The sequence below is a fragment of the Protopterus annectens genome, chromosome 7.part0 (assembly GCF_019279795.1).
Source record: "Protopterus annectens isolate FY-2018-M chromosome 7.part0, PAN1.0, whole genome shotgun sequence".
Taxonomy (NCBI): domain Eukaryota; kingdom Metazoa; phylum Chordata; order Ceratodontiformes; family Protopteridae; genus Protopterus; species Protopterus annectens.
In genome coordinates this window covers 862,723,667-862,738,666 of record NC_056739.1, presented here as the reverse complement: position 1 = coordinate 862,738,666, position 15,000 = coordinate 862,723,667, and the positions used below count along the sequence as shown (strand labels likewise).

The 15,000-nt window shown below is 42.7% G+C and overlaps 1 protein-coding gene across 2 annotated transcripts in view; it reads right to left on the bottom strand.

The window, feature by feature from the left end:
- Positions 1-15,000, bottom strand: part of LOC122806743 (ATR interacting protein) — a 1,230,392-nt gene that overhangs the window by 559,290 nt on the left and 656,102 nt on the right. For both annotated transcript variants that reach the window (XM_044077416.1, XM_044077417.1), the window contains exon 8: positions 8,501-8,627. In XM_044077416.1, coding sequence (XP_043933351.1) covers positions 8,501-8,627 — 127 coding nt within the window. The remainder of the gene's footprint in view (positions 1-8,500; positions 8,628-15,000) is intronic.

Here is a 15,000-nt window from a genome sequence, read left to right as displayed (position 1 = left end):
CGCCTCTTCTTGTACTGGAAAATATTAGGGTTCAACCAAACACCCTAATAATGGGCGATTTCAACTACCCCACCATTAACTGGGAAAACTACTCGTACCAATTCCTTCACTCAACGATTTCTGGAATTCATAAACTCCAATGCCCTGGATCAACTTATCCACCAGGGGAAACAATATCCTAGATCTAGTCATTACCAGCATGAGTGACCAGTGTTCCACACCTGAAGTCAACGCCTCATTGGTCGGATCTGACCATAAGCGAATTACCCTAGATATCCACATCCTGCCCTCACCCCCCATTAAGGAAACCATGGTAAAAAATTTCTCCAAAGCCAACTTCATGCTTAAGACAGAAGTGGCGAACTTCATGACACCCATGCAGATGGACAATACAGTTACGACTACTGAATCCTACACAATTGCACTTTATAAACACTTACATGAGTGCATGGATCATGCTATCCCAAACAGAACCAAGATGCTATCTTCCAAAAAAAGGAAGCCAATCTGGTGGTCCCCTGCCATAAACAAAATGTACAACAGAAGGAAGAAACTGTTGCAAAAGAGAGTAAAATCCCATGAGTGGAAGAGCTCCCTGGTCAGCCTCAGTAAGAAGCTGCGATCCCTGATAAAATCCTCCAAAGCTAGTTATGAAAACAAAATCGCCACTGATTCTAAAGACAACCACAAAGCATTCTATAGTTATGTCAAGAGTCTCAATGGCAACACTCAGATCTGCTCCGAGTTACAGCACAATGGCACTAAATATACAGACCCAACTGATATTGCCAACATCCTGGCAGATAGGTTCAGTGCTAACTTTACCCCCCCTCTCACCCCCTAAAGAGCCCATGTCTATACTGGAAGAATACAAGGTTCCTGTATCCACGGCTGCACAGGTAAAAACCACACTCTCCAAAGCCAAGAACACAGCATCCATGGGACTAGACAACATCCCAGGCTGCATTCTACATGAACTACAGAACGAACTGGCACCCCACCTAAGTACCATGTTCAATCATAGCCTCACCTCAGGCTTTGTGCCTGCTGAATGGCACAAAGCAACGGTTATCCCACTCCACAAGGGGGGAGCCACCACGGACCCTGGGAACTACCACCCCATTAGCCTGACGAGCCTTGTCTGCAAGGCCATGGAATGTATCATCATGAAACTAATAAACAAACACATTGGTAATCTCCAAACTCTGGACCCCACCCAGTTTGGGTTTGTAAAAGGCAGATCATGTCTCCTAAACCTGATAGACTTCTTTGAAGTAGTCACCAAAGCCGTAGACGAGGGTAAGGTGGTTCACACAGCCTATCTACATCTTGCAAAGGCTATCGACACCATCCCCCACTCTGGAATTATAAACTCACTAAACTAGGTATAAATCCCTATGTCACAAGATGGGTTGCCAACTGGCTCACTGACAGAACCCACACTGTGAAAGTAGCTTACTCCAAATCCGACTTCAGACCAGTGACAAGTGGAGTACCACAGGGTTCAGTCCTGGGTCCTCTCCTGTTTGGTATTTACTTAAGTACAGGCTAACACAGAAGGTTCTTTGGCTAACGAAGTTTGCAGATGACTGCAAACTACAAGCCAAAATCGAAACTCCTAATGATGTGGACATCCTACAAAAGGGCCTCACGGAGACAGATGCCTGGTGTCAAAGCATTGGCCTCAAGCTCAATGCCAAAAAGTGCACTGTCATCCCCTTTGGTAAAAACTCTGTACCCATAAACTACAACATAGGCAGTAGTATACTCAACACCGAAAGTGTGATGAGACCTTGGGACACAGGTGGACAGTAGTCTCTCCTTTGATAATCACATCGCCACAGTAGTCAGGAAATCCTTCTACGTGGCACACCATCACAAAAGGTTTCTCAACCAGAAAAAAAAAAAATCATTGTTCCTCTCTACTCATCACTCATTAGACCCATTATAGAGTACAACGCCCCTTTTAGTATCTACCTCACAAGACTTCTACAACAACTGGAAATGCCGCAGAAATACCTCACAAAGAGGATTACCGGCCTCAAACAGATGCCCTACGCAGACTGTCTCAAAAAACTCCAGCTTTACTCCGTCGCGTATCACCTACTCAGAGGTGATCTCTGCCTAACATACAAAGCTATGTCAAACCCAGAGCTGTTGGACATGCTCTACTTAAAGAAATCCCAATCCCTCAGAGCTACACGCTCTAGGGACCTAAACCTTGTCACCACAATAAACAGAACATGCCGGAGGGATAGATTCCTGTCCAGACTTCTCATACTCTGGAATAAACTACCTATCTATATCAAACAAAGCTACTCATTAGCACTCCAAGAAAAATCTTGATTAGATGGGAAATAGGAAATTCACCCCGGGGATCACCTCTGTGGCTCTGCTCGACAGTGGCACCGGAAAATAATTTTCTTGGGTGGCAAAAGCCAGGGTACCTTTTTGGCTGGGCTTGTATAGGTCCCAGGGCCGATAGCCTAGTACCTACCTATGAAGTCAGAAGAGGAGTTAGTGGGGGAGTGAATGGCTTGTATAGACCTTGAAAAGTATGGGTTGAGGCAGAGGGGAACTTAGTGATGTCCTGTGTCCACAAGATCATCTGTACCATTCATTTCACGTCTTCTTCAGTAATGCTCCTGGTTGAATGGGAAGAGGATGGTGATGAGGATTTAGACCTGCCCAAAAAGGGGGACAGTACCCTCGAAGGAACAGGGTCTATAGTTTGGGAGTACTGAGTCCTCGGAAGAGTCATAACTGGTTTAAAGGAACCCGCTGTTGGATCCAACATCAACAGATTCCATCTATCCTTACCCAATGGGCTTGGGGCCGAAGAAGCCGTATCCAACAGAGAAATGCTTGGTGCCAAAGGTTTTAGCTAAGTCACAGATTTAGAAGCTTTGGAAGGTTTCAAAGTCTTACATCTCTGCTCCGAAGGATCTGTTGGAGCTGAGGAAGACCTCTTCTTTCCTCTGTCACCACTTTTGGAGGAAAAGGAAGAAGCAGGGCTCAAATGAGCTGGTTTTGATTTGGAAGATGTCACAGATTTGGATCACTACCACAAATGGCCTCTTCGAATTTAGAGTTTATTCTTCCTTTCAACCAAAGCCCTGTAGTTGAAGGAATGGCAGATAGCACAATCTGTAGATGAAGGGACCAAGACAATAAATGCACAGGGAGTACAAGTCACTGAAGGGAATCTTGTGACGGAACTATGTACATTTCTTAAAGCCTGTTGGCTTATCCTGCTTCTCAGCCATGATGAAGAAATGAAAAGCCAGAATAGACTCAGACACACACTAAAGGGGCACACCAAAAGAGAGAGAGAGAGGAAAGTATTTTTTTTATATAGATATATATATATATATATATACACACACACACACACACACACACACACACACACACACACACACACAAACACACACAAACACACACAAACACACACAAACACACACAAACACACACAAACACACACAAACACACACAAACACACACAAACACACACAAACACACACAAACACAGGAAAAGGGAAACTAGCAACAATAGTGGTAAGCATATCACTAAGAACATAGGGGAGAAGGCAAAGTAACCTATTAATAAATGGTTACTAGTGGGGAAAAACAGAAGCGGGAGGGAGAAAGTGAAAGAAGCCTAAAAAAAAAAGTGGTTACTACTGAAAAAAAAGAGCTCAGAGACAAAGGGGAGATAAGAGAAAGTTAACCACACAAAAACGATCAAGAATTAGGAAAAAAAAAAAAGAAGGAAAAAATATTGTAAATATCAAGTGACAATCCAAGAGCTTGAAGGTTTAGACCACATCTTCGCGAAGCAGCAAACAAGATCTGGGGATAATCCTGGCAAACAAGAGCTGATGTAACGGGAGAGATGCATTGCGGGTAAGGGGAGGTATCCAAGAGCTTTTTGGTTGCCTCAAGCTTAGTAACTCCACAGTTGGATCCGATGGATCGGATCCGGACCCAAATGTGAGGATGAGATGAAAATTTGACAATATTACATAAATCCAATTGAAGCATCCCTCATTCATGGCTCCCTGCAAGTAGTCTGCTCAAGCTGTCTGTAGTTTTATTGTTCTGCAGTGGTACATACAATACTTTACACTATCCTGAATTCCAAGTGGATATGGCCAACTAACTTGCAAACCTGAACTGCCACTCTGGACATGGGATATAACTTTGTAAATCCCCATTTATGAACTATAGAACTATGGTGTTACCTATGTAAATCTGGAGAATGTCTACACTGCTCTAGGAAGAGTCTGGGGCCTAAGAGAACTGCTGGGCTCTCCAGGTTGATGCACAATTGTTTTGCAAGCAGGGACCAAGATCTCCCCAACTCAAAAAAGCTCCTGACTGAGCATCCCCAGCAAACACAGAAGCACATGTAGTCATGGACTGGATTAGCACTGGCTAGGGAAATGGATTCCCCTTCATTTCAATGCACTTGGTCTGCTGAGCACAAGAATACCACAGAGACAGAGCAGCACAGGGAGCAACATACAGCACAGTGGTGCAGCAGTAGCATTGTTGCCTCACAGCAAAAAGTTCTCCAGTTTGATTCTCGGCTGGAGTGCCTTCTGTGCGGAGTCTGCATATCCTCCCTGCATTCGCGTGGGTTTCCTCTGGGTGCTCCGGTTTCCTCCCACGTTTCAAAGACGTGCCTGGAATGTTTCTCTCCAGGCCTCCGCTGAAAATTGGTTTAGTTCCAAATCGGACTTTCCCGGTAAACAAACATATCTGGGCATTGCAAATGCTTATTCCAGGACACAAGGAATCATGAGCATCACAGATGTCATGGAGGCAGGACAACCAAAAAATCCAGCCAAGATTTCTTGTCCGCCTTCTTGCTTAACAGGACCTTGGGGTTAGGAGATTCCAACAATCATACCTTGGGCTATCAATTTAAGCCACGGTTCTCAAGACAGATGGCCAGTGAAGAAAAGCGACTTCTAAGTCTTGGGTACAAATGCTTAGCAAATGCTACAGGATGTATGGTCGTGGGAAGCACCCAGACAAAAAGAAGACAATGTTCATGATAATCCTTATGGCGAAACTGCCTCCCATACTGACATTTTCCCTTCTTGGATGACAAGAACTGTAGGTAACCAAAAAAGTAACAAGACTAAAGAAAAAAAGACCCCAAAGGAGCATTTATCTGATAGCTAGTTTCAGCACAGCAAAAGGGTTTTCAGACCAACAAGTGATGATGGCATTCGAATTGGTGGCAAAGTAGTTCTGGGTTACTGTAACCGTACATCACCTTTATGCCCCAAGTCCTATACAGGGAGCATGTGTGTGTGACGTATAGGGCATACAAGAGCTAAAGGCTTTGGTACACTGGTCAGATGTTGGGCTATCCTTAGCAGGAGATCCTTACTGTGAAGAATAATGCAACAGTGATATAGGACATCAAAGATGCAGCACTCCTCCAAAGAGATACTTGATCCGTCACTGCTAAGTCACAATTCTGCCTTCAGGCAGTTTCATTAAAGCTGTTATCCCATCTGCCAAAAGAATGCTCACATAATTTAAAATTACTGACTTTTTTAATCTCTGAAGCAGGTCTAAAATAAATATGAAACTGATGAGACAGTTTTGAGTCGAACTTTAAACACGGTGAAAATGACCTAATTATCTTTAATACTTTAATGCAGACAGGCACTAGGACAAATAACAGTGAGCAAACACTTACTTGTTTCATCATCCTGAAATAATCTTCCATTACAGAAAACATTTATAGTATTTCACTATCTGTCATGAAGACTTTGACAGGATTGCACAAAGCCATTCCAAGAGAAGATTGAAGCAAACAAATCACTTTCTCAGCACTGGCTACCAAAAATATTAACACAGTACTAGCCTCCAGTCAGTATTAGATAGTTCACATCATCCAGTCTTCCCAAGTTTAGGATGTACACAAATAGATACCTCTTACTTTATTATTTGACCTACTATGTAAAGTGCAACATCGATAGGTCTTTGATTGGGTTATATATTCCAACTATTCAGAATTCAGCTTTTTTTTTTTGTTTCTTCAGTACGTCCCACATTTTGTCACAGCTGTGCACCTACCACAATCATTGTCAGGATGTAAAATGCTAGTTACATAAACATGTTTTATCCATGGCATCTGGAAAGAAAAACTTTACTGTTATTGATCTGGCTGTCTAGAATGACAGTTAGAAAGCTTGTTTTAACATGAAGGGGTAGGGGGTACCTCCTTGGTGAACAAAGGCGCAGCATTCCTTCCAACAGATGCTCAATCACTACTGGGTCACAATTCTGCTTTTCAACATGGTCATGATGTAGTGCGTCAGCCAACACAAACTGCATATAGTCAGTGGAATATCCAAGGTCCCAATCATACAGCTACTTGAGGTATACCAGAATCTGTAAACTCACTGACAAAGCAGGTACTGGGTATCTCTTTGCTTAAGCTAGAAATATTTTTCACTTTGTAGCACAGACCTGTTGAGTGAATGGCTTCTTAGCTGCCTCAAACACCTGCTTACCTTCTAATGCTAAATCCAATGGAAGGAAGAATCAGAAGCAAAGCCCTGATGTGCAGCCAGTCGTACCCTTACCTGAGGGAAACATCCATGAAAAAGACTGGAAGGTTTGCTACGGAATGAAAACATACCCTTTCTCATTCATGAATGAGTGAAGGTGAGCTTTGGTCTTTCTTTGAGTTCTGCAGTGAGATATGGAATCAGAATGAACGGTGGGAAGACATAAAAAAAATGTCATGCCAAAGACGAGAACACATCCACAGCCATGTCCCTTTATCTTGATGCGCTATAGTGGAAAATGAGGCAGACTGCATATATTCCATCTGAAAACAGGTCAGCCTTCAGTGTGCCCCACTTCAGGAAGACTAAGAGAAGCCGCAACTCTGAACTCATAGCTCCAGCACAGGACTAGAGGACTCGGGCACAAAGCATCCACCAGTTCATTCATTTCTCCAAGAATGAGAAACGTTGAGCATGATGTCCCTACCTGTTTCACAGTCGGATTAAAATCACATTTCTACACAGGGGATCAAGCTTGTGCTCCCTGAGCTTGTTTATGTAGAAAAGATGAACTTTTAGGCAGCTTGTCTGACTATACAAGAAGAGGTGCAGGAAAAAGCTATTTCTACAAGACCATCGTGGCCAATGGTGTACATTAACTAGTCTGTCTCTGACAATACTTCCAATGCTATTGGTCAGGTCTATCATTCTGACTTAAAAGCTGGACAGACATATTTGACAGAGTTTTGACATTGGAATCTAAACAGATTAAAGCCTACCTGCTAGCACACTAGCAGTAGTAGCATTAGTGTCATTGTCCTAATAACACTTGTGTCTAAATGTGCCACAGAAAAAACAGGCCTACAAGGTGCAAAAAGCAGTAGAGAGGAAAATGCCATGTCTGCTTCACAATAGTACTCAATCTATTCAAGGACATTCCTCAACAAACACAGCAAACAAGCTGCTCTGGTGGCATAGAGGGATAAAGCCCTGAGTATGACCCAGTCAACCAAGGTTTGATTGGTGACTCAGGTGACTGATTGAGCTGCAAGGAGGGATGGGTGTGCTTATCCCAGGTGGAAGGACATTCATCAAAGATGCTTCCTTAGGGGAAGCATGGCTCAATGAGGACAAATGCCCTTGAATGCCAATGATGAAGGTGGGTGGCAGGGCAAGGAATAGGTAGGACATGTAACAACCCCCAAGGATGGAAGTGCAGACAGCCAAGCCTCCAGGGTGTCCTTGTGACCCACAACTGGCCCCAGCAATATCGTCATAAATTGGGAGGGGTGTGGGTTGGATACAAACTGGTACACCCATTGGGGATGCAGGGCACTGGGGGTCAGATCAGTCCCTGGAGCCCTAATGGCTTCCCAAGGGGGGCAAAAAATTTAAAAACTGTCCATTTTTGCATCACTTGACAGAAAAAGCAGAAGACTAGTGCTACCATTACTAGGTCAACAATAAAATAAGTGGGTTTTCCTATTTAAGAAAATACAAACAACCAAACCAAAAACCACCTCCAGATGAAGCCTTAATAGGCAAACATAATAAAATGAAAAAAGGCTTCCACCACAATGAAAAGTTCACTGAGAACTTCTGTTAAAATGTAGGCTTTAATAAAATGAAGAAACAAAAAGCACAAATTGTGCTGTTCAAGTTGCAGGCCAAACAGGATCCCGTTTGACCTGCAACATGAACAGCACAGTTTGTGCTTTTTATTTCTTCATTTTATTAAAGCCTACATTTGAACAAAATTTCTCAGTGAACCTTTTGTTGTGGTGGAAGCCTTTTTTTCATTTTACTATTTAAGAAAATAGACAGTTTTGTTACACAAAAGTACTTCTAACCCTTATTAAGCCCAGTACTTTCCAGCCACTTGCGATCTTTGAAGCAAAATAGTACAAAATACATGATAATGCAGCATGACAGACTTAAAAATCAGATTTCAGTTTCATACTCACGAGCTGAAGCAGGTGTGTTGTCCTAGAGCTCCTGACATTGCTTCAGTACTTAGACTGAGTAGATGACATAACCCTAAAGGCCCTGGTGCTATGGACTCTCTGAAAAGTGTACTCAGCAGTGCAGAACCTTAATGGACAAGAAAAAAAAAATGACTGTACACATCACAAAAACAGATCATTTATTTTTTTCTACCATGTATTTAATGGGTATACACTTTGCAGTTAGGGAATCAAAAAGCTGAAAGATTTGAGAGATCCAGTAATAAAGCATTAGTACTATTCAATCAGACCAGGCATTTCATTAACACACACAGCAAATGGAACTAGATCTCTACTCATCTTGGGTTGGCTGCATGGCAAGACAAGACAAACAAGTGTGTGTAGGGTGAGAAGAACGAACAGAAAAATGGGAACAAACTAAACCAAAAATGATACTCTCACTAGAAAGACTGGCAAACAGAAAGGTAGATCTTCATAGGTTGATACTAGGCTATCTGCCCTAGGGCATTTATAAGCCTAGCCAGAGTGCGTTCGGCTTTCGCCACCCTTTTAGATAGTTGACTATAACTCTGTATAGTAGGTCACGGAAGGTAGCCCTTTTAAGGTTAGTTTACTGCACCTATGTCTAGCAGGGACACAGAAGAGATCCCAGGGATAAACTTACGATCTCCCATCCACTCGTCAAGATTTCTCTTGAAGAGGGTCAGTGAGGGGCTCTGCCTAACATGGATTGGGATTTTGTTCCAGAGTGAGGGGAGCTTCTGTGATATGAATCTGTCCCTCCAGCATGTCCTATTTATTTCTGTGCTGAGGTTCAAGTCCCTGGAGCTTGTAGCTCTAAGGGATTTGGATTTCCTGAGGTGGAGCATGTCTATTAATTCTGGGTTGGACATGGCTTTATACATCAGACACAGATCGCCTCTGAGTAGGCGGTACGCAACAGAGTAGAGTTGAAGTTTCTTTAGCCGAACTGCATAGGGCATCTGTTTGAGTCCCTAGATCCTCTTGGTGAGGTACTTTTGAGGTCTTTCCAGTTGCTGCAAGTGTCGGGTAAGGTACATCCCAAATGGGGCATTGTATTCAATTATGGGCCTGATAAGTGATGAGTAGAGGTGCACAATGACCTCTCGATCTAGATGTGAACCCTTTTGTGATAAGGTGGGCTATATAGAAGGTCTTTCTAACCACTTTGGCAATGTGATTGTCAAAGAAGAGATTACTATCTACTTGGGTCCCCAAGTCCCTAATTACTTCTTCCGTACTTAATGGATTACCACCTATGTGGTAATTTGTGGACATCCCAAAGGGGATGACTATGCACTTTGTGGCATTTAGCTTTAGGCCATGGCTCCGGCACCAGTTATCCATCTCTTTGAGACCCTTTTGGAGGATGCATGTGTCAGCCAGAGAGTCGATTATGGCACCCAGTTTGCAGTCATCCGCGAACTTGGTCAGCCATAGTCCACCCGTTTTAGCCTGTACCTCTGAGAAATATATACTGAACAAGAGAGGTCCCAGGACTGAGCCTTGTGGGACGCCACTTGTAACTGGGTTTAGAGTCTGACATGGCACCTGCAATTCTGACCATGTGGGTTCTCTATCCCTGAGCCAGTTTGCAACCCATCTTGTGACATAGAGGTTGATATTTAAGCTGGTGAGCTTATTTATGATGCCTGAGTGGAGTAATGTGTCGAAGGCTTTTGCGAGGTCCAGGTAGGCTGTGTGGACTGCTTTCCCTTCATCTATGGCTTTGGTAACTGTTTCAAAGAAGTTGACCAGGTTCAAGAGGCAAGATCTGCCCTTAAAGCCGAATTGGGTAGGATCCAGTGTCTGGAGGTTCCCGATGTCTTTGTTTATGACTTCCATGATGATACGCTCCATAGCGTTGCAGACCAGGTTAGTCAGGCTTAAAGGGCGATAGTTTCCGGGGTCTGTTGTGGCACCACCTTTGTGGAGTGGGACCACTGTTGCTGTATGCCACTCCTTGGGTACATATCCTATAGTAAGGCTGAGATTGAACAGTGACTTTATGTGAGGGTTTAGTTCTTCTTGGAGCTCATGTAAGACGCAGCCCGGGACACCGTCTGGTCCCACTGATGCTATGTTTTTTGCTTTGGAGAGGGCAGCTCTCACCTGTGATCTCAGGGAGGCTACACTCTGTTGGGATAGACATTTGCTCTTTTGGGGGGGGGGGGGGGAAGTTTGCCAACATCCTGGCAGAAAGGTTCAGTGCAATGTCTGTGGGTTCAGTGTATTTTTTGTCATTTTGCACTAACTCAGAGCATATCTGGGAGTTGCCTCCCAGGTTCCTGACATTACTAAAGGCCTTATGATTATCTTTAGTGTCTTGTGCAATTTTTCTTTCGAAGCTGGCCTTAGATGATTTTATGAGGGATCGCAGTTTCTTGCTAGTACTTATCAGAGATCCCTTCCCTTTTTGGGATTTTGCTCCATCATGTAGTAGCTTCCTCCTTCTGTTGTATAGCTCATTTATGGCCGGGGTCCACCAGACAGGTCTCCTGCCTTTGAAGGAGTGAGTCTTGATTTTGTTTGGGATAGCATGATCCATGCATTCCTGTAGGTTGTCCACAGAATGCTTTTGTAAAGGATTCTGCGTTTTGGGCCATATTTTCCACTGGCCCGGGGGCTTTGAAGGATTCCAACTCGGTTTTGAAAAGTGTGAAGTTTGCTTTTGAGAAGTTCTTCACCGTGGTTTCCTTGGCTGGGGGTGGGGATGGGATATGGATGTCCAGTGAGATTAATTTATGGTCTGATCTTACCAATGAGGGGTATACCTCTTGTGTGGAACATAGAGACCCCATGTTGGTGATGACCAGGTCCAAAATGTTTTCCCCTCTTGTGGGAGTGGTGACCAGTTGTACCATAGCATTTGAGTTTATAAATTCTAGGTACTGTTGGGTGAGGGTATTGGGGCTTGAGTAGTTTTCCCAATCAATGTTTGGGTAGTTGAAGTTACACAATATAATGGTGTTTGGAGAGACCTTCATATTCTCCAGTGTTCTCAGGAAAGCCGAGTGGGGTTCCTGTGTTTGGGAGGGTGGTCTGTAGCAGGCTACAAACTGAAAGGCATTTTTGCCCACTGTTAGTTGCACATGGATGGTCTCCGATGCTTCGTGCAGTGCCACTAACCTGGAGGTGTGGGTATCTTTGATGAATATGGATACTCCCCCCTCCTTTTATGGTTCGGTCTGAGTTTTGGGGCCGAAAAGCATGGTATGAAGTATAACCTGGTAGTGCTGGGGTGCTCTCGGGAGCCTTGAACCAGGTTTGTTACTGCACAGATATCGATATTCTCCATACTGAGGAGAGTCTCGAGTGCGTGCATCTTGAGGTTTAGACTTCTGGCGTTGGAGCAGCATTACCCTTAGTTTTTTTTTGTGCTGTCTATGGAGCTAGGTTTGTCTTTTGAGCCTTGCCTAAAAAAGGCACTATGGGGGTGGCAAGAGCCTTTGCCAGTATTCGACAACCCAGGGGTGACAGGTGCAAGCCGTCCCTAACGAAGCAACGTGGCTTGTCGAGCATGTCATCCCAGGCTGACAGAAACTGGATCCCCTTTGAATGACACCAATACTTTAGCCAATTGTTAAAATTGATCATTTTGTCTTTATACTGTGGCATCATTCTTGGTGAGGGCAAGATGCTACTCAAGGTGAGGGTCATACCAGCCTGGGCTACATGATCAGAGATCCTCTATGTCTCTTTTCATGTAGTCCAGGGAGGTACGTCTCAGGTCATTCACACCAGCATGGGCAATGATGGAGTCATATTTGTACTTGCTTTGGAGTGATCCGAGTGCTTGTGTTATGTAACTGATCCTGGCACCTGACAGGCAGCTTACAGTGACCTTCTCCTTGTTCAGTCTGGTGAAGGGGATGTCAGTGTGTCTGACAAAGTCTCCTATTATAAGTGTATTAGGTGTGTTGTTTAGCCTAAGGGGCTGTGACCGTGTGACACACTGACTTTGTGAACTATGTACTACGTGGGTATTGTTGCGTGGTAGGGGTTGCTTGGATGTCTGCTTTGGAGGTCTCTGCTGTTTAGGCAGATTTTTATTTAGAGCCTCCGAGTATGTTTTTGTGTGTTTGCGTGTTTGGTTTCCTGATGCGAGAGGTCTATGTGAGACTGGATTTGTGGTGTGTGTGGTTAACTTCTCCTGACTGGCTGTGCCAGTACTGGGTTGAGAGAACTCAGCCTCCAGTTTGGCTATATAGTTGCATCTCTCACATATATTTGAGCTTGTTGGGAAGAGGAGAGGGTGGTCTGTGTACATAAGGCAGTTGTAACATTGCCTCAAAATTCCCAGATTCACCAGCTGGACTGGAGAGTAAACACAAAACTGACCTTTGGACATGCCAGAATAGTATAGGGAACTACTTATTGATTGATCAGAAAGGACCAATAGGGAGCTAAGTACTTAAAAAGAGTATAAGAGTGTGTAGTGCTTAAGTTTATTAGTGTTTACCTACAATATTACTTGTACGAGCAAGTGCAGGGCTTAAGAGTGAAAATAGAGTGCTTATTTTGAGATTTAGAACAGTTCTAAGGGAAAAAGTGAAGAGCAGACTTTGTGGTGCTGGGAATAGTTTAAACCTGTTTAAGCAGTGCTGCGCTATGCCCAAAATCGTGCAAAACCATGCAAATGTGGGTTTTAAAGCAGGGAAACTGAAAGAGATAGGAATTGACCCACAACGGCCAATAAGCTACTAGGTTTCAGGGCTGAGACCACTCCTCCAGGGACAGATAGGCTGCTCAAAGCTCCCCACTCTCACTGGTGAACAGACAAGCTTCCTCCCATCCAAGTAAGGATATGGGCAACACAGGAAACTATACCACAGTCTGGAATTCAGCAAGCCTGAAATCTCGACTAATCTAGTTCAGCAAAGAAGGGGAAGAGAGAATTTTTTTTTGTTTTTTTTTCAGGAAACTGCAGAAAAACACAGAAAACACTAAATGCTATAAACAGGCTAGCGCACTTTAGTGTGCAGCCTACAACAGTTATACAATACAAAAACGACTTTAAATGATGTAAAACAACTGCAAAAACTGTAAAAAGCAGAAAGGCAAATGCCATTTAAACTTTTTAAAGCAAAGAACAGCTAGAAACTCACTTTTTAGGTGGGAAAAGGCAGTCGGAGCAAAAAAACAGAGAAAAAAAATACTTAAATCTGGAAAAGTCTCTCTTGGGTCTCTGTTGCCTGTATCACTCTGCAGGACACCACAAGGAGCTGTGCTGAGTTGTATACTGGCGCAACACCACGCAAATGCAGGTTTTAAAGCAGGAAAACTGAAAGAGATAGGAATTGACCTCAAATGGCCAATAAGCTACTAGCTTCAGGGCTGAGACCACCTTTCCAGGGACAGATAAGGCTGCTTAAAGCTCCCCACCTCATCTAAAGCAGGAATACAATCTTTAAACTAAAGTTTAGTCTAACATAGATGAAAATTATGGGAACTGCATTTAGTGTTGCAAAATGCTAAAGGGACATATGCTTGTTCTAAAGGCTATACAAAAGTACAGCTGTGTAAGAACTTGCCATAACAGTACTGGTTTGAGTAGATCACTGTTGCAGTATATATATACATATATATATATATATATATACATACATATATATACATACATACATATATATATATATATATATATATATATATATATATATATATACATACATATATACATATATACATACATATATATATATATATATATATATATATATATATATATATACACACACACACACACACACACACACCTCCAACGAAAAAGTGTGTGGTACATCAAAAGGTGCTCAGAATCCAATACACATCCAATAGAAATACCAAAACCAATCCACCACTCAAGATAAAAATCAAACAGCCATGGCAGAAAGAAGTTTATTAGGCTCGCCTGCCCAACGCAACACAGACCGGTAACCGGTTTCGCTCAAGGCGTCATCAGTGTGCAACATCATCGGGCGAAACCCGGATTTAAATATTTAGGGCAGATGTACGGTTTACAAAATTTAAAGAGATATACACATACAATTAATCTCTGTCCTTTAACATGTAGATACAATATAATATAATATATGTTTATATAACATATATGAACATTTACATTACTTAGATCTAACAATGCCTCCAAAATAAACCACTCCTATTTTTATACCCTAATCAAGAAACCAGCTGTGTGATAGTAAATAAATAAATCCCACCACCAAAGGTACCACTAAATCTATATCAAATCAAATATATATTAATGTTATTTTAGATGATGCCAATTTTATTACAGCTACCCTACTGAAATATATACTTGTATATCAAACTAACCAAACTATGCTGTAAGCATGTTTGGTATAAGTTTAACTATTATATTCCTACATAATTTTCAGTAGGCTATGACAAATATAAATATCAGTATTATAGTACTACCTATATACACGTTTAATACCAAAGGTGGCTATATTAGCTTATTCTATTACCAATGGTCATTC